Source organism: Rana temporaria, chromosome 7 (assembly GCF_905171775.1).
Source record: "Rana temporaria chromosome 7, aRanTem1.1, whole genome shotgun sequence".
NCBI classification, from domain to species: Eukaryota; Metazoa; Chordata; class Amphibia; order Anura; family Ranidae; genus Rana; species Rana temporaria.
Genome location: NC_053495.1, coordinates 83,335,063 through 83,355,795, shown reverse-complemented (window position 1 = coordinate 83,355,795; position 20,733 = coordinate 83,335,063). Strand labels below are relative to the sequence as shown.

At 46.3% G+C, this 20,733-nt stretch overlaps 1 protein-coding gene across 4 annotated transcripts in view; it reads left to right on the top strand.

Moving 5' to 3' along the window:
- The window catches only part of LOC120945452 (activating transcription factor 7 interacting protein), a 278,332-nt gene that overhangs the window by 78,423 nt on the left and 179,176 nt on the right, over positions 1-20,733 (top strand). For 3 of the 4 annotated variants that reach the window (XM_040359610.1, XM_040359608.1, XM_040359611.1), the window contains exon 3: positions 4,361-4,450. The exons of the other annotated variant lie outside the window; for it this stretch is intronic. In XM_040359610.1, coding sequence (XP_040215544.1) covers positions 4,361-4,450 — 90 coding nt within the window. The remainder of the gene's footprint in view (positions 1-4,360; positions 4,451-20,733) is intronic. 4 annotated transcript variants of the gene reach the window in all.

Here is a 20,733-nt window from a genome sequence, read left to right as displayed (position 1 = left end):
TGAAAACATTTTTAAACAGGAACCTGGGCTTGCAGACAAAGACTTCTGCCCAGTAGCCATATCTCCAGCCATTTTCCATAACCTGGGACAAGAAGAAATTCCATGCCCAAGTTGACTACATTCCAGGCACATTTGTGCACATATCTTTAGTGGGACACCTCCACATCTGAACTGTAGCTCCTTTTGGTTAACATTTGATCTCTCGTTGCTAAGGGAGATGGCACTCTCCCAGCTGTGCCTTGCTGCCTTTCCCAAACGCAGCGACTTTGCACTCCTTGAAGCATTGTTGCTTTCAACACGTTTATCACGTGGTCTGCTGACTTGACATAACCGCCGTTGCTACAGGCAACCACATACCTCTCGAACTTCTGATCCGCCTTTTGGACACTCCTGGCACTCAAATCGGGTTTCCCAAACATTGTCGCAGACCTTTGTCTGGCCATGTCGCCTTGTCTTGGAGACTGAGACAAAGGGCACTTGGAGACATGCCCCAACTCTGCACCGCAAACAGCGCTCTTGCTTCAGAGCCTTAACAGGGCTTCCCCCAACTGCATCCTCTTGTAAGCATTGAACTTTACCCTTTAACAGCTGGCCTGCTTGCACCAGCGTTGCCAGGGGCAACCACATGCATAAGAAGATCTTATCAATTACTACAGCAGTGCTAGTTGTCACTTTAAAACATGACCCCTCTTTCCTATGACAGCGCATAGAAAGTAATAATATTAAGGAAAAGTAACAGATGTCAGAGTCCAGTAAAGAAGTGCTTTGTGAAGAATGGTGAGCTCTCCGCTGCAGGTGACATCAAACGTGCACACTCCACCTCTCACGCTTCTCCCGTGTCAATCTCCCCTCTTGGGTTATCTACTCACCGAAAGGTTGCGTTAACCAAGCTCTGAACCACTGCACCGTCCAAACTTCCTCCAATTCCTTCCAAAGCCTGTAATCAATCTGCACGCTCTGCTCCTGATAACCTCCGGTTATAAGTGCAAAAAGGACTGGAGATGGCGTGATACCGTTTAAAGTCCTTTTATTCCACAAACTACATGGATTGGCTCATCAATATTACTAGCAGCATTCGTTAAATCATAAACAACAAAATGGTCACCGGGCTGTTTCCTAGCTCTCAGCGGGGTAGCCTGCTTGTCAGTCCTGAGATCTGGGCATGCTCCAGTGTCATTCTAAAGAACAAAAAGGATTACAACAATACTAAGCAAGTAAGGATATTTCTACAAGCAGTGTTAAGGGTTTTTATGCTGATTTGCATGGGATAAAACTGTGGGGGAGGGTTTACAACCACTTTAATCCAATACACAACTAGCATTGCTGTTATACGAAGTATAATTGGAATTTGACCCATATGTTGGATTTGAACCAGCAACTTGTGGCAGGTGACAATCCGTAACTTGTGACAAGTGACACCCTAAATACAAGTACACTGCTACTCTCTTGGCTGCTACTACTCCACTCTGGTTTCGGGCGCATGCCCATTCAGCTTCACTTGCATGTTCTTCTGCCTTGGCTCAAATCCTGGCCCATCGCCTTGCCTTCCCTCGCGGAGTGATCTTCCTCCGCTCCCTATCCAGTAGTAGCAGGGGCCCAAAGAGTAATGCCGCGTACACACAATCATTTTTCGGCATTAAAGAAAACTTTGTTTTTTTCAGCATGTCCAAAAAACGAAGTTTTTCCAACTTCATCATTAAAAACGACGTTGCCCCCACACACCATCGTTTAAAAAAAATGATGAACAAAGCGCGGTGACGTACAACACGTACGACCGGCACTCTAAAGGGGAAGTTCTATTTGCCTTTGGGCTGCTTTAGCTGATTCCTTGTAAGTAAAAGATGATTCGCGCTTTTTTGTTACAGCGTGATGAATGTGCTTACTCCATTATGAACGGTAGTTTTACCAGAACGAGCGCTCCCATCTCATAAGTAAAGTGAAACTCCTGCGCTGTCTAAGGTGAGAAAAGGGAGGGGAAGTGGCAGGGATACTGCTGCAAATACTAAGGTCTACCTTGATAGACAAGTGGTATATAAAAAACAAGTGAAATATTTGCGCTGTGAAAAGAAATGTATATAAAAATATATAAACAAATTTAAAAAAGGGAATCAAATTGGCAAAAACAAAGTGAAGATAGCAATATACTGAACAATCCCTAGATATACAGAATGATACACATATGATCTATATTAGAGTCCAGCTGCACAAAGGTGACACAGTTCATGAAAATGTCTGATCCAGCTGATGGAAAAAAGTAAAAAAGAAGCATTCAAAAGAAGACGACCCCGTAACCGAAGACTGGTGGGAAAGGTAAGCCGTACACCATAAGGTCTCACACACACCTCCAGTGGTCCCAGCAGCAATATGGGGCTTATCTCCACGAGCAGCGAGCTTGTCAATGACCTGCTTCTCCTCCTCCAAGTCTCCTGTATGTCAGGCTGACAGTGCTAGGTGACTCAGATGGCAGTGTCACAAAAAGAGGAAGAGGAAAGGAAGGTACATTGCGTAATCCAGTAAAACAGATGAATTTAATAAAACGACATACAAAAAACTCACATTTGAGTAGTAAAAACTTGCATATATCTCACGAGTAGCGAACTCGTATTGCCGTCCGTCGGATGCTAGAGTGTGTCCAGCGCTCCAATCCCGACGCGTATCATCACACCCCTGATGAAGTCACGTGGTGTGACAATACGCGTCGTGATTGGAGCGCTGGACACACTCTAGCATCCGACGGACGGCAATACGAGTATGCTACTCGTGGGATATATGCAAGTTTTTTGTATGTCGTTTTATTAAATTCATCTGTTTTACTGGATTACGCGATGTACCTTCCTTTCCTCTTCCTCTTTTTGTGACACTGCCATCTGAGTCACCTAGCACTGCCAGCCTGACATACAGGAGACTTGGAGGAGGAGGAGAAAGCAGGTCATTGACGAGCTCGCTGCTCGTGGAGATAAGCCCCATATTGTTCATGTGAGTGCATCTATTACTGGTCACGTCTGAGGCTCCCTGCTGTAACAATATTACACCATCCCGCTGTATGTCCTTCTTGTTTTGCATGTACTGCCCTGTACTGAGATTAACATCTGCTATACAGACCTGGACCTCATGCACAAGGATTTGGTCAACAAGCTTTAGTTACTAGCCGTGAGGTGAGCTGCTGGGACCACTGGAGGTGTGTGTGAGACCTTATGGTGTACGGCTTACCTTTCCCACCAGTCTTCGGTTACGGGGTCTTCTTCTTTTGAATGCTTCTTTTTTACTTTTTTACATCAGCTGGATCAGACTTTTTCATGAACTGTGTCACCTTTGTGCAGCTGGACTCTTTAATATAGATCATATGTGTCATTCTGTATATCTAGGGATTGTTTAGTATATTGCTATCTTACCGCCATCTAATTGTCATTTTCACTTTTGTTTTTGCCAATTTGATCCACTTTTTTAATTTGTTAATATATATTTTTATACATATTTATTTTCACAGCACAAATATTTTTCACTTGTTTTTTTATGCTCCCATCTCATAACTTGCTTCTGAGCATGTGTGGGTTTTTTACAACCCGAAAAAACATTTTGGTCGTTTTTCAGAAACTGAAAAACGATGTGAAGCTCACACACGATCATTTTAAATGACGTTTTTAAAAACAATGTTTTTTTTTATGCCGGAAAATGATCGTGTGTAAGCGGCATAAGACTTGAGAGGCTGTGAGGCGGGTGGTGACGGGCAGAGAGTCGCTGATTGTTGCCATTACTAGTAAAGAAAAAATATGTCCCCGGATTTCATTTAAAAAATCTGGTCACCTTATGGTAAGGGCACCTGTGGCACAAGGAAACTGCTTTGGCTAGGGATCTGAATGTGGGACTTGGAGTATAATTTCACTAGTTGGGAAGAAAAAATACCTTTCCGGATGGGTTAAGAAATCATATTTTGCCCTCTCTGGGACTTTTAATGTGGGATTGATTTGTTGAATCTTGAAAATTGCAAAATTCTCAATTCCCAGCAACTGGTGTTTCTGGATTACCAGATTCCCTGCAGATCAGATAAGTGCTCATATTCAATATAGTTGAGGCAGATGCAATTTCCCCTTTGAAATAATGTAACTTAACCAAATTAGAGTGATGTGAAGATCTTTTTTTTTTTTTTTTTTCATTACATTTAACTGTGCTAGTTGCAATTATTTTAGGTTCAAGCTAATGATAAATCGTTAATGGCAGCACGAATGAATTAAAACAATTATGCAAGAATTACTCTACCATGAACTTCTGTGTATACATGCATGCATGCATGCATACATACATACATACATACATACATACATTTTATTTTTATTTATTTTTTTATTACATTTTTTTGTAGATTCTAGTATACCTACTACAACAGAACCATCAGCTGTTAAAGAGCAGCAAGAACCACAGGAAAAAGCATGTGATACAGAAGCAGAGAAGAGTAAGTTTCTAACAGTGATCCTTCATTAACATGTTTCTTTGTTGGAGGGTAATCCAGGATAAGCGGGAATAATTGCAGCTCAGCACCATCAAACTCAATCGATCTATTTCTAGCCATGTGCAAAATGAGTAGTCTGTACTGTACAAATATCTTGGTTTGGATGAGGGACCAGAGGGGCTGAGAACTATATAGTTTAGTGTGTGTGTGTGTGTGTGTGTGTTGCAGTTTGAATGGTTCAGCTGAGGGACACCCTAAAATATTGAAAACCAATCTATAGGATTGCCCTGAGAAGCTTCTTTACTAATACGCATCCATTTGTCCTCAAGTGCCTCCTAAATTCAATTGTAGAAGCCTGTGTTGTTATCTGGGCTTGTAGATAGATTGATTTTGTTTTTAGGCCGGGGGGGGGGGGGGGGGGGGGGTAGAATGAACATGTGGCTGGGACTGTATAGGCACTTTAGGAGTTAAATACAGTAGAGTACATGCAAGAGCTTAAACACTAAGTTTACTTCGCAATTTAAAACTTTTGAATACCTTTTTTTTTTTTTTTTTTTTTTTTACAGTTAATGTTATGTCATCGCAATAAACATATACTGTATATCTTTCCAGCACATGCACATTTTTCCATGTTCTACTCTTTTTTTAAAGGCTCTGCAAGTAGAGAAAAATGCCTGTCTAGGTTCACACTAACCTGCATGGTAAAACGAAAACCTATTTGGGGCAAGCCCTTAATCTTCAGTGGTCCAAAGTCGCATTGTACAGCGACGACAGTTTTTTCTTTTGCTTAACTGCTCAAACCCACCTATTCTTTCATCTCCTCAGCCCTTCGCTAATTAACATAAACTAAATTAACCAAAAGTAGTAGGAGGGCTTAATACTCTTTAGGACAGGGGTGCCCAACCTTTTGAAGAGCGAGGGTCACTTAAGCGACTTTGGTAACCGGTCATGGGCCACAATAAGCGGAGCGGGTTGATGGCATGCCCGTGTCTGCTCTGCTATACCTTTTTTTTATTTTTTTTGCGGATCGGATTGGAGGCAAGACACAAGTCGGTTTATGTCTGCCACTACTTAGAGGTGAATGGAGGGTCCAATTGGTCGAACTGTCAGACTGACTGTGTGAAAGAGGCCCAAGTGTACCAATCCTGCAAAAAAATAATAGAAGTCTATTGCAAAGTGCAGGAAAGCCAAAGTGACACTGTGTTGCACCCGCGGTGCCGGTAAACTGCAGCACTGATGTGCTGCAGTTTACCGGCACCGCGGGTGCAACACAGTGTCACTTTGGCTTTCCTGCACTTTGCAATAGACTTCTATTATTTTTTTGCAGGATTGGTACACTTTCAGAAAGCTCATCAAACTCGCAGATAATAACAGAAGTCTATGGCTCAGTGCAGGTAAACTGCTCTGCACTTGTGGATCAGTTTGAAAGCAGCCCAGTAACCACTGCAGAAGAGAGATGCCCATAAATACACTGTGATTTTAGTAATAAACTGACCTTCAATGACAGTATTCTATTCCAGAGCAGGAGGTCGCGGGAAACATCAGAGGGCCACTGGTTGGGCACCCTGCTTTAGGATAACATAGAGAACATGGAGAATGTGTGTTCAAGACGCAGGACAGTTCTAAATTTCTGACCCGATTAGCAGATTTTTATTTTTATTCTGCTTATTGAACTGCTTAAACTAGTTTGTTCTATAGCCAAAGTCTGCTACAGCGCGGGTTTACACGACTGGGAGGGCGTCCATTGGTGTGCTCCCATGATCATGCCCCCCTGAGCGCTCTGATTCCTGCGTCCTTGGGACACAGCTGATAACATATTGGGGTAAAGGGCAAATCACAGCAGCCCTTTACCATATGATCAGCCACGTGCAATGACAGGTGATCACAATGTAAACACAAGCTAACAGCGCGAGGAGAGCCGATAACTGGCTTGTGTAAAAGGGACCTCTACAGTGATATTCAGGACACGGATTATCACCATTCTGATTATTGGTGCTGTCCCATCAGTGGTCTCATCAGCGCACATCAGTAAAGGCGAAAAATTGCCTGTTTGCAAACTTTTCTAACAAACTGAAACTGTTTATTTTTAGATTATTATTTAATGTTCTCCAGTCTTCCAGGATGGCACACCTGAGATGACGGGTCCCACCTGACGGGAAACCCAATCAACAGATTAAAAGGCCCCACTCTTCCCTCTGCCCCTGATTGTTTCCCACAGGATGGCAGCAAAACTGGTTATTTTCCAATTTTAGACCAAGGTCTGGGACTAAGGTCTCCCCTTCGAGATGAGACCACAAGCAACCAGTGGGGTCTGTCAGAGCCTGGCTCTTTCCATGAAGGGGTCTCCCACTTCTCTCAGGGGGATACAAGAGTGAGGGCTGGTTCAGGAACCCCCCTTAGGCTGGGGGGGCACTAGACGCGGTTAGGGTGTCTACCAACCTCAGAGGGACCCTATATCCCACTTTCTCCTCATACCTGACAGTGGTGGGCGGTAGTGAGGAGCTGCTGACTTATCCCTCTGTGGAGGAGAAAGGGAGTCCCTCTGGCTGCTGGATGCAGGGCTCAGGTGGTGGGGGCCATCGTGCTCAGAATGGCCGGTGGAGCTGAGGGATCTCCTGTTTCTCACCAACTACTGTCCGGGTGCTGTCGGCGTGCTCGAGTGAGGTCATTTCCGGCGCACCGGGCTACAGCGTTGATTTAGGTCTCTCTCTCTCTCTCTCTCTCTCTCTCTCTCTCTCTCTCTCTCGTAAAAAAGGCTTATGCAGGATTGTTAACTTATCTCTTTCAGACACTGGATGGCCAGTAGGTTTAGGTCTAAAGCCACTAACAAATCTAAGCGCTGTGGGAATTGTAATTAAACTCCCGGAATACCACGCTAAACCCTTTGTTTTCGATGCATTTATAGGTTAGCGGGTAAAGAGACAGCGCATACTATGAAGAAGTGCTGGGCGTTGCAGTCGATGCTTGCAATCCTTCAGAGCTGTGGTTGAGAAGCGGAAGGAGGCCCCATCAGGCAGGGACAGCTCCCCCTCTCAAGAGGGCACCCCAGCAACTCTTGCGGGGGGAATCCCAGGGGCCGACTTCCTGCTATTCCATTGAGGAGGCAGAATCTTCAGGCCAGAGCTCACGAGAAGGTGAGGATTCAGACCAGGATAGCCAGTTTGAAACCAGGCCAGAGGGACACTTCTTCTCAGCCGAAGACATGGAGGGTCTTCTTAAGGCAATCTGTTTCAGAGGACATTCAGATGCCGTCCACTCAGGTTTCAAGCACAAGATGGTGTACAGGGGACTCGGCAAGCCTCGGGCCAAGTCGTTTCCAGTGCACCAGTCTCTTAAAAATATAATTTTAAGAGAGTGGAGGGAACCTGAGCATAAAGTTTTGAGACTTAAAAGCTGGAAGCGTAGATGCCCCTTTTGGGGTTGAGGAGAAATTCTTCAAGGCTCCACGTCTGGATGCTTCATTGGCACAAGTGTCCAAACGTTCAGTCCTTAGATTCTGGTAGCATCCGGAATCAGATGGACAAAAAGTCAAACTTTGCTACGCAGAGCCCGGAACGCAAACGCTGCCGCTATGGGGCCAGATTTGGCCTCTGCTTGTGTTGCCAGAAATACGGATGCCTGGATCAGCAGGTTATTGGACCATGTGGCACACAAGAGCAAATCTAAACCCGTTTTAGAATCTCTGGAAGTTATTGGTAAGGTGGTAGCCTATCTAGCTGATGCCACAGTAGAAACGGTTAGAACTACTGCCTAGTCGGCAGCATTTCTAAACTCCGCTAGAAGAGCCTTTGGGTAAAAACCTGGGACGGAGACGTTGCTTCTAAATCACAGCTCTGTGGTATACCCTTTGAGGGTTCGCTACTCCTTCGGGTCAGGCCTAGAGCAGGTCCTGTCACGTTCGATGGATAAAGGAAAAATATTCCCAACAAAACCTGAGAGATAAGGGGAAGACATTTTTCGAGGCCTCCCTTCTAAAGACCGCTTTAAAGGGAAGGAGCAGCCGAGGGAAAAGTGGGGATTTAACAAGGGCAAGGAAAATGGTGGCATCCTTTTTTCTGGGCCCGGATCTTCCAACAAGGAGGCCAAGTGACGCCAACATAAAGGTTGGTGGACGGCTTGCGTGGTTCCTCCCCCAGTGGGAGAGTATCACACAGAGCCCGTATGTTCCAAGTCTAATAAGGGAGGGTTACAGATTAGAAATCCTATCCTTTCCCCCTCCAAACTTTATCCTTACCCATCTCCCCAGGGATCCACTGAAAGCAAGGGGACTTTTGTGGAGCCTCTAGGAATTGGCAGAGCAGGAGATCATCATTCCTGTTCCAAGGGGTCAGATCGGTCAGGGGTTTTATTCCCACATATTTGTGGTTTCAAAGCCATCGGGCAAGTTCCGGCTGATCAAAAACCTTCAGAAATTAAATCGATACTTATTGTACAAGAAGTTCCGGATGGAAAGTATTTACACAGTAAGAAGACACCTTCAAGAGGGAGTTGCCATAACACTGGACCTGAAGGATGAGTATTTACATATCCCCATTGCGGTGAAGCATCAACAATGTCTTTGGTTTGCGGTTCAGACAAACCAGCGGGTCCTATAATGTAAAGTGTGGATAATCCGCGCTACCCCCATTGTGCAAAAATGCTATTATTTTCAGAAAATGCCACAATGTGCAAAAATGCAAATACCCCTAGTAGATGCAAATAAATACTAGTGCAAGAAAAGTGACAGTGCAAAAATCTTCCTTAACCACTTAAGGATCTAGCCTGTTTTTCATACTTGCCGTTTACGAGAGAGAGATGTTTGGGGGGTTCTAACACCCTAGAGAATAAAATGGCGGACAATGCAATACATTTGTCACACCATATTTGCGCAAGCGGTCTTACAAGCGCACTTTTTTTGGGGGGGGGGGGGAAATCACCTTTTTTTAATTAAAAAAAATAAGATAACAGTAAAGTTGGCCCAATTTTTTTTATATTATGAAAGGTAATGTTACGCTGAGTAAAATGATACCCAACATATCACGTTTCAAAATTGCGCCCGCTCGTGGAATGGCGTCAAACTTTTACCCTTTAAAAATCTCTATAGGCGACGTTTAAAAAAATTCTAAAGGTTGCACCTTTTGAGTTAGTGGAGGTCTAGGACTAGAATTATTGCTCTTGCGATAATGATAAACGATTGCGGCAATACCTCACTTTTGCGGTTTGAACAGTTTTCATATGCTGGTGCTACTCACGTATGCCTTCGCTTCTGCATGCAAACTCGACAGGGGCGCTTTAAAAAAAAATGTTTTCTTATTTATTTTACTTGATTTTATTTTTTCACGGTTTAAAAAAAAAAAAAGGTAATTTCTATTACAAGGAATGTAAACTTGTCCCTTGTAATAGAAAAAAGCATGACAGGTCCTCTTAAATATGAGATCTGGGATCAAAAAGACCTCAGATCTCATATTTAGACCTAAATGCAATAAAAAAATGTAATTTGAAAAAGTGACGACAAAAAAATTTGCCTTTTTAAGACGCAAGGGCGGAAGTGACGTTTTGACGTCGCTTCCGCCCTGCTATGCTATGGAGACGGGTGGGGGCAATCTTGCCCTCACTCGTTTTCATGACAAGCAGCGAGAAGGACCCGATTGCCTCTGCCGCTGCTGACGGCTCCGGTAAGTGGCGGCGGGAGGGGGGCCTCTCCCGCCGCCGATAAAGTTGATCTTGCGGCGAATCCGTCACGGAGACCACCATTTTCGTTTACAGGACTGGCCACGGAAAATATGGATATCTCGGTTGTGGCTGCTGCCGTTGCCAAGATATTCATCTTTAAAGTGATGACGTATGTGTATGTGAGCTGGTCCCTAAGTGGTTAAAAAAAGGGAAAAATAAACAAAGGATAAACAAGAGAACTCAATCTATCGGTATGACTGGTGGTGCATTTACAAATTAGCTGGAATAAACGGCTAAAAGGAAAGTGTCAAAAGTGTGTAGTAAAAAAAAAAAAAAAAAAATGCGCAAACAATTATAGATGCAAATAAAGTGCAAATGTGTGAACTATTGTTAGCCTGAATTGGTTCAATATGACAAACCAAAAACACAACAATGTCCAATTTAAGATGGCTGTGAAACAGCTTGCTGTAATTAAGTTGCTGTATTCGGAGGTATATGGGAGCAAATCTTCATCCAGTATTTCAGACGAGAATTAATATACAGAGGGGGCCGTTTACCGGATCTATTGCCTCTATCACGGAGATCATGAGAGATCAGCAAACAAAGGATCACTCACGAGACTCCACGGCAGCCGATCGTTTCTCCAATCAGATCCTCTCCTCCACCAAATGTCTGGAAACTGCAACAAGTCTTACCACAGACAGGATTCACTCCCAGCAAAAAACGTGATGGGCGAGGATATTGTAAAAAGGGAAAAATGAAAAGCTTCATGCAGTAGTATTAAAAAGTTAAAGTCCCTTTATTCCAAAATGCAGGGTTACTGTCATTAATGCAAAACTTTTCGACAGTACAGTTTAAAAACAAGCTACCTTCCAGCCGCGGCTCGAGCCAGGCTGGAAGACGGCTTGTTTTTAAACTGTTCTGCACATTTTTTACAAACCAGGGGGTCCAACACTGGCAGTTCCAAGCCGCTCCCCTTTGGCCTAGCGGCCAGTCCAAGAATCTTTACAAAGGTTCTGGCCGAGGTAGTGTCTTTTATACACCTCCACGGGATAGCCTTGATCCCATACTTGGATGACATGATCATTTTCAGTGCGGCCCTAGAACAGCTCCAGTTAGACCTCTAGAGTCTCTGGGGTGGTTAATCAGCCGAGAGAAATCTTCCCTGGATCCCTCACAATCCAAGGTGTTTCTAGGGTACGGGGTAGACTCTGTAAGCCAAAGGACCTTTCTCCCCCAAGAGAAGATCACAAAGGTAAAGAATGCGGTGTCTACTCTACAAGGTACCGGGATGGCCTCTCTAAGAACAATGTTCTGGGTCTTATGTCATCTTGCATCCCAGCGATCCATTGGGCCCACTTCCATTCTCGGGGGCTCCAGGGATTCCCCCCTGGGACACGGGAGAAGAGAATCCCTGGACATAAGAATCTCTCTCTCTCTCATTGCATTTCATACATTGGGACTTTCATCGTCCTTATCACCCCGTTGTTTTCTCCCCGCCCCCCCCCCTCATTTTTATTTATTCATCTTTGGTATTGTGGTTCAGATTTCCCTTTTGCGCCATCATTGTGTTTGTTTTCCACCCTAAGGTAGGCCTGAACTTCTTGCTCATTGTCTCCGGTGTGCCGTCCTGGAAGATGACTGGAGAAAATTACCAGTAACAGGTTTTCTAGGAGATCTTCCAGGACGGCAGGCCTACTTCTCTACCCTTTATTGTTGGTAGTGTGTTTTATTCTCAGTTTACCCTCTGGCATCGGTGTGGGCTTATACTTTGTCATAACTGAGGGGCAGAGGTGGGTTTCCTAAAAAACCCGTTACCGGTAAGTGTAACTTAATTTTTCCCTGTTTATCTTTCAGGACAGCCACCATAGAGACACAGGCTCCTCCCCTCTTAGGAAAACACGGCCTTCCAATTCAAGATTTAAGCCTTCTCCCGCCGGTCCTGCGGTTATGGTGTTTCCTCCGGGGGGGAGACACTGCTGTGGAACTGGAGCCAAGCAGCTGGGGATGCTGAGGCAATGTTTTACCTGAGAGGGGGGGGGGGGATCTTCTTTCTTTCTTTTTTTCTTATTTTTCTTTGTCCTTTCTTTCTCCACCCCCCCCCCCCCCAGCAAGGCAAGGGAGTCTTTACACCGAGTACGACTGCATTCTGCGTTCCTCGGCTTCTCTTGGGGAAGCTGGGGAGGTCCGCTATTCTTCCACCTAGTGGTGGCGCTGCGGGAAGTGTGCCAGGTTCCCCTGCATTAGGCAAACTGCATTGGAGCTCTGGGGGCGGGCACTTTCGCCAGATACGCATCTTTCGGTTCCGGACGCGGTCTTAAAAAGTGGACCGAGCGCTAGGCAGGTGCGGCCTTCTTGTGTTGCTGTACTGATGGCTGTCAGAGGCGTTGACCATACATCCTCAGCGGGAGATGTCAGAGGCTTTGTGCGCAGCTCCTGAAGACAACCGCACCAGCCGCTCCAAGGTAAGAGGAACACTAGGGTGGTGTTCCCTTACGCATTTCCATTGGCTTCACAGGTTTTTCTTCCCCATCTGTTGATCGGTGGGGTAGGGGGAGTGTGTCTGGGACCCTGGTGGTGGTTGGTCCTGGGGGGGGCACTCCCGATGGTCCTCTGTATTGGCGCTGATGGCCTCCTAGCTTATGGCTGCTCTCATCTGTTTCAGAAAACCAGACAAATCTTCTCACAGTTCCAAGAAGAAATGTCCTTCCTGCAGAGTCACCATGGGGGATTCCTGGAACAAGGCATTCTGCAAAGTGCATTGAGGGGATTTATATATAGAAGGCAGCAGAGCAGGGTACAGACCTAGCAGCATCTATGAAGGAGCTTTCTAGCACCTTTCAATAATTTAAATAGCCTTTTTTCTAGTTTCAGTTGCCCCAGGGCAATCCTTCACCAGCGCAGCAGAGTGTTCCACCCAGCCTAGCGGTTGTTCTCTTCGTGAGTGGAGAAAAGCCAGGGGACTCCAGAGAGGAGATTGAGGAGGAGTCAGACAGTGCGAGGGGGTGGATGGAGATTCCACAAAAGCCTCTCGTTATAAGCTGTAACGGCACCCCAAATATGAAAGGGGTTAAAGCGGTTTAGGATATTCCCTTTCCGAACACAAGGCAGCTACCGACACTCCACAATCAGGAAAACAAACCCCATAAGAATTCCCCCCCATTAACGAGACACACAGCTCTGTTTGAGGTTCAAAACAGGGATTCCATTTAATGAGAAATACAGGCTCTTGTATACAATTTCGGTTACCACAGGAGATATGGCCCGGATCCACCCACATCACCACACAATGGTTACCTAATGAGCCCCCCCAATACACATCCTCAATACATCTTTTAGCAGACATCCTGACTCCGGGGCTTGACCTAATTTACATGAGCTAATTAACTACAGCTGATGACTCAGACACCTGACCTTTAGGCAGCCTGCTAACTTACAATACACATTATCACAGTAGCAGACTTAATTGCCACAATAGAATGCAATCACACCCCACCTCATTACAGCAAGCTTTAGAGTTCACAACAGCAAACACACAATATATATACAATGTATACCGCATTATATCGGACTAGCACAGATCATAGTGGGGTTCTCATTCACCATGTGCCCCTATTAGAGACACAGGGTGATCTACACATAAGAGGCATCGGTAAAGCTGAAACGGGAGTATCTCATACTTTTCTAAGAGCTTCTGGGTCCCACAGGCCCTCTTGTTACATAAGCTTTCCCTTGAAGATGTGGAGGATCTCCTAGGAGCTATCCATACCACTTTGGGAATACAGGAAGAAAAGAAGGCACTGTCGTTTCACGATCAGATGTACAAGGGCCTGGGGGAACAAAAAAGAAGGGTGTTTCTGGTCCCTGATGTCTTGATCAATGCCATCAAGAGGGAATGTCAGGATCCTGAGAGGAAACCTAACGGTCACCACCGTTTACGATATCCCATCCATCAACCACGACAGCTTATCTGACACTCCAACCAACAGGACTCGATCCATCCCATTTTCCAGAATAACCAAGACACACAGCTCTGGGTTCTGGTTTCAAATGAAAGACATCTTTAATGGTACACTCTCAGGGTTTTATACAGTTCAAGCATGAAAGGAAAAAAGACTCTCCACCCCCCTCATCACACACTGGGGCTTCAATACGCCTTCAGATGGGCTAATTACTAATCAGTATCCAGACATTTTTAACATGATCAATTACTACACCTGAGAAGTCACATTCCACATCTTAGACGTTCTGTCTCTGCATACAGCTTGACAAGTTCCATTCCACATCTTATATCAATAGAATTCGCACAAAGCAGCATCACACAATGAAAGGTCTTTCAGAAGCAGACTCAATTAGCATGTCTACACAGAGGAATGAGTCACTATTGACCGGTTGGGTCAACATTAACCAACAACTTGCAATATCTCAAGATCCTGCAATATGAACTATCAGTAATGTCCCATCTCATGTAATTTCTCATTAATATTTCTCAGTCACCCCTATGCCCAAAAGGGACACAGGGTGACCCTAGACACAAGAGTTATTAGTGATGCTGGCACAGGAGTACCCCTCATCCTTCCAAAGTCTGTTTGTCATGGGTCATTCCGTTACAACAGGTTTCCCTTTGCGGAAGAAGAAACTCTAGTTTGGAATAAATCTCCTGAACTAGATGCTGCATTTTTGCAGGTTTCAAGGCATACTGACCTGGCCTTCGAGGACATGGGGATACTTTCAGACCCCATGGATAGGATGGATTCACTCCGGAAAAAGTCCTGGGACTCTTCACAGGGGAGCCTTAAGTCTGCCATGGTGCAGTTGTGGCCGCAATATGGAATACTGGCTTACGCAGATTATGGTGCACATTGAGTCAGGGACGTCAAAAGAAACTATTCTGACTTCCTTACCAATGTTACTTAACCACTTGCTTACTGGGCACATAAACCCCCTTCGTGCCCAGGCGAAATTTCAGCTTCCGGCACTGCGTCGCTTTAACTGACATTTGCGCGGTCATGCGACGTGGCTCCCAAACAAAATTGACGTCCTTTTTTCCCCACAAATAGCTTTCTTTTGGTGGTATTTGATCACCTCTGTGGTTTTTACTTTTTGCGCTATAAACAAAAAAGAGCGACAATTTAAAAAAAATATATATTTTTTACTTGTTGCTATAATAAATATCCCAATTAAAAAAAAAAAAATTCTCCGTTAAGGCCGATATGCATTTTCGACGTATTTTTATAAAAAATAAACTCTTAAGCGACTGGTTTGCGCAAAAGTTATAGCGCCTACAAAATGGGGAACAGAATTATGATTTTTTTTTTTTTTTTTTTTCTAGTAATGGCGGTGATCTGCAATTTTTTTTTTTTTAATTGGGACTGCGATATTGCGGCGGACGTATCGGACACTTTTGACACAAATTTGGGACTATTCATATTTATACAGCGATCAGTGCTATAATAATGCACTAATTACTGTATAAATGTGACTGGCAGGGAAGGGGTTAACACTAGGTGAGGAAAGGGTTAAATGTGTATCCTGGGTGTGTTCCAACTGTGGGGGGTGACTGGGGGAGGTGACCGATGCTGTGTCCCTATGTACAAGGGATACAGATTGGTCTCCTCTCCTCTGACAGCACGTGGAGCTCTGTGTTTACACACAGAGCTCCACGTCCCTGCTGTGTTACTGACGATCGCGTGTACCCGGCGGACATCGCGGCCGCCAGGTACACGCATCGGCTCTTCAGCGATGCGCCGGGACAGTGTTTACCCGCTGCGCGCCCCCCAGAGGCGCGCACGGGTAATGCACTTTAAAAGACGTCAACTTGGCACATGAGGCTCGCGCTGTTGACGTCTTTTGTCAATAGCGTGGGTCTCAAGTGGTTAAGTGGGTGGCGTACTTAACACACGTCAGCTGAATCGGTACGCATGTCTGCGAGATCCGCAGCCTTGACCAACTCAGCAAGGAGGGCCTTATGGCTCAAGACGTGGCAGGGTGATAGCACATCTAAGATCAAACTCTGTGGAATTCCCCTCACAGGGGATTTGTTTGGGCCAGGTTTGGAGGCTGTCTTGGACCGGACGGCCGACAAAAGACCTTTCCCATTTAAAAGAAACATGGGGAGCAGGCTAAGAGTTCCGCCCTCAGAGGAAGGCGGAAGCCCCAAAAACAGAACGACAGACGGTTTGGGGCAGAAGAGTAAAGGTCGTGGGGGAGTGAGTTTTCAGCCTCCTGAACAGCCCAAAAAAGGAAACCATGACAAGGTTACAGTGGGAGGAAGGTTGGGGGGCCTTTCTTCCACAGTGGGAAATGATCACTTGCAATCAGTTTGTGATAGGGATCATAACAAGAGGATACAAGTTGGAATTTTCAACCCCCCACTCCGCTCAGACTTCTAGTCACTGAGCTGCCAAAATGTGCAGAAAAATAATCGGCTCTTCTCCTTCCTAAATGAGTTTGAGGAACAAGAGGCAGTGGTATGGGTCCCAGCAGAGGAGACAGGCAGGGGCCCGACTTGTTCATTCCCTGACTTAGTTGGGGTAGCGGTACACTTTGGGGTTGGGTCAGCCATGCCCTGTGACCTTTGACCTCTGGGCGCCCGCCTTCTGACCTTTGACCTCTGGGGAGGTCCCTGTTCCAATTCCTGAGTCCTAGCCATATTCTTCAATGGGAAACCCAGCCCTAATTCCCACATCTTTGTGGTCCGCAAACCTTCTGGAAAGTTCAGGCTCCTACTGAACCTGAAGCCCCTGAATGTCTCTGTCACATACAGGAGATTCCGGATGGACTCAATTTACTCTGTGAAGGCGCTTCTTCCTCTGATCTCTGCTTCATGACATCAATAGATTTGAAGGATGCCTATTTGCACATCCCCATCAGAGGGCTATCAAAAGTTCCTCAAACTGGCAGTGAAAAATAAAGGGACAATTTACTTGCAGTTCAGAGCCCTCCCCTTTCGGGCTATCCTACCCCCCCCATCCTCACCAAGGTAATGGTGGAAGTTCTGGCGTTTCTACATCCCAGGGGCATCTCGGTAGTCGCATACTTAGACGATATTCTCCTGTTTGCCCCTTCCCCAGAGCAGTTGTCCCGGGATCTTCAGGTAACAAGGGACATCCTAAACTTGGGGTGGCTCCTTCCAGTGGAAAAGATCCAGAAGGTGGACAAAGCAATGTTGCTACTTCAGGGCTGCTGTCAGGTCTCGGTAAGAAAGGCCATGTCAGCCTTGGGCTTACTGACATCCATTTTAATTTTTTTTTTGTGCGCACAAATCAGACCGCTCTGTGAAGGTTTTCCTTATGGGTGGGGCGACGGCTTTGCAGGTTCTCAGCTCGGTGAACCTCCCTGCTGGCTGACCAGTGAGTCTGCGAGGTGGTCTCTTCGGAGTACTGGTCAGGGTTCTTCCTATCCACCGAACAGATTCTTTCCTCGTGTCTCTCTCCTTCCGGCTCGTCGGTCTGCCTTGATGGGGCAGTGTAGGAACTTCTAAGCTGCGGGGTAATTTTACCTGTCCCACAGGACGAGATGTTTCAGGGATTATATTCAAATCGGTTTTCGGTCCCGAAGACGGACAGGGTCTGTCCAATCTTGGGCCTCTAAGCCCTAAATGCCTTTATAAGAGTTGGGTAGTTCCGCTGGGACTCTATTCATTCAGTGGTAGCTGTGCTCCATCAGGGGGAGTTTCTGGCGTCCTTGGACATAAAGGACGCATACTTGCAGACCACACTGCACAGGTCACCAGAGGTTTCTGCGCTTCACAGTAAGGAGGACCGCTGTCGTTTGTGGCTCCTCTTTTTGGTCTAGCGTCGGCACCAAGTGTCTTCACAAGGTGCTTGCACCGATCCTAGCTTTGCTGGGACAGTGAGGCTTTGCCATCGTGGGCTACTTGGATGTCCTCTGAGTGCAGATTCTGGCTCAGAATTGGGAGAATGTGTCTATAGCCAGTCAGACCCTCCAAGATTTTGGGTGGATGTTAAACGTTTAGAAGTCGGTCCTGGTTCCGACTCAGTGTTTGGAGTACCTAGGGTTGGTTCTGAACTCCTCGGTTGCGAAGGTCTTTGCTCCCCTGGAGAAATTGCAGACTCTTCAGTCTGCAGTGTGGCTGTTGGCATCACGCAATCTGTCATATCTCAGTTTTTTTCATGCGAGTCCTGGGCCTGTTGGGTGCCTCCTTTGCGGCGGGACCGTATGCCCAGTTCCACACATGTTTGCAGAGGGAGATACTGTCCAAGTGGCACAAGTCTCCGGGGCAGACAGGAAGTGATGTCAGGTACCAACAGGAAGTTCTGGTTGAGAGACGCGCTCGAAGAAAATAGAGAGGAGACATTGTTGGAAGAGGCAGCAGAGGAGAGCCTGGATTTTAATGGTGATTATCAATATATGGATACCGCTGGTTGAAGATTATCCTGTGTGCTGTTGCTGGATTTGAGTTCATGCCTAGTTTTTACTGAATTCTGGTAAGAGTCAGTACTATCTGTGGTGGAGGTCTCCTGTTGGTTTAAACACAGCGTGGTCGTTATCACTGTTACCCTAAAGATTCTTTTCCATCACACACCTGTGGACTGCTTCTAACCTCTTGACCTACTTGGACTTTCAATGTGTTCATATTAAGTATAGAGACATCTATGCTAACTAGGAGCTATATATAATTTGCACATTTTCATCAATGTTGTTTATCACCATATATATAATTATTTGGTTTTACTAGTCACTGGTTTTCACCATTTTTTTATATCTGTATTAGCGCGACTTCTTTTTTCTTACTATGCTTGTTTGTGCTGTATGGCACACTTAAGACGCAGCTGTTAATTTATTTATTTTTGCACTATATGCTGGGTCTGCGCAACAATTTTCTCTCTTTTCTCTTTTTTCCACAAATCTCCTTTGTCTCTGGATCATCGGATTCAGGCAAGCCACCTAGTCAGTCTCTGAATTGGTGGCTCGGATCTTTGGCGCTTCGATTGGGGGAGTCGTTTCTTCCCTTCTGGTGGACGGTGATTACAACGGTTGCCAGCCTCATGTGTTGAGGGGGACATCTGGGGGGTCTGGGCGGCCTAGGGCCGCTGGACTCTAGCAGAATCCCCTCTACCGATCAATGTCCTAGAACTCTGGGCGATCTGGGGATGCTTTTCCTCATGGTCGAGGAAGTTGCATGGTCGCCCGATCAGGATTCAGCCGGACAACGCCACGGCTGTGGCTTAGGTCTACCATCAGGTAAACTGGCAGGCAAACTACCTGAGTGGCCAGATGCTGGACCAGGGAGTCTTTAGCACTCAGAGGTGTTTCAACTCCCTTGCAGGAGGTGTAGCTCACAGGGCATGGATCTCCTGGCCGCTCTTCTCAACCGCAAGGTGTCGAAGTTCGTGGCCAGGTCTAGTGATCCCTGTACAGTCGCATCAGACACGTTGTTGGCCCTGTGGGGTCAGTATCGGCTACTTTATGCCTTTCCTCCATTATAGTTGCTTCCCCGGATGCTCCACAGTGTGGAGGCCGAAGGGATCCGGATGATTCAAATCGCTCCAGATTGGCCTCGGAGTCCTTGATACGCCGATCTCAGGCGCCTGGTGGCAGATGTGCCCTGGCAGTTGCCAATGCAGGAGGACCTTCTGTCTCAAGGTCCCATACTTTATCCTGTTGTACAGTCGCCGGCTTGCACAACGTGGCTATTGGAAGCCAGGTTTTAAGAGACCGGGGTCTGTCCGACTCCGTCATCTCAACCATGCTGCGGGCAAGGTAGCCTTCTTCCAGGAGGATCTACCATCGCACCTGGAAGGCCTTCATCTCTTTGTGTGAAAAGATGGGGTGACGTACTCGGTGTCCAGGGTCCTGCTGTTTTTACAGCCTGGAGTGGATCTGGAAATTGCCTTAAGCACTGGTTAGGGGCATATTTCAGCCTGGGCTGTGTCTTTTCAGTGGCCTTTCGCGGCCCATTGTCCGGTGGGTACCTTCCGTGCAAGGGGTTTCGTCATGGCTTCCCTCTTAACCCACCTCTTCCCCCATGAGTTTTGGTGCTCTCGGTTCTTCAGGAACCTTCCTTTTGTAAACATCTGAGGGATTCCTCTCGACACCATCTCTAAAGGTGGCCTTTTTGGTGGCCATTACTTTTGTCAGATGAGTTTGTGTTGGCAGGCCTTGCATTGCAAATCACCATACTTGATCCTCCTGGATGGGGCGGTGGTGCGCCCACAACCTTCCTTTCTTCCGAAGGTGGTTTCGGCCTTTCACCTGAATGAGGACTTTGTTCTTCCATCCTCATGTCCCCGGCCGGTGCATCCTACTGAGGTTGTGCTTGATTCTTTAGGCGTGGTACACGCTTTGCGGGTGTACCTGCCTGCTACGGCTCCGTTTCAGAGATCTGATGCACTTTTTGTGTCGGGTCCACAAAAGTGGCCTGGCGGTCTTGTGGGTCACCATTTCTCGATGGATCAGGTAGACCGTCATGCAGGCCTATGCTCTTAGGGGGCGGTCGCCCCCTTTCCGGTCACGGTACTTTCGACCAGGGCAATTGGTGCTTCCTGGGTTTTCCGACATCAAGCGTCTGTCTCACAGGTGTGCAAGGTGGCGACTTGGTCGTCTGTTTACACTTTTTCATAAATGTTACAAGGTTAATGTGAGTGCATCTTCTGATGCTTCTTTTGGCT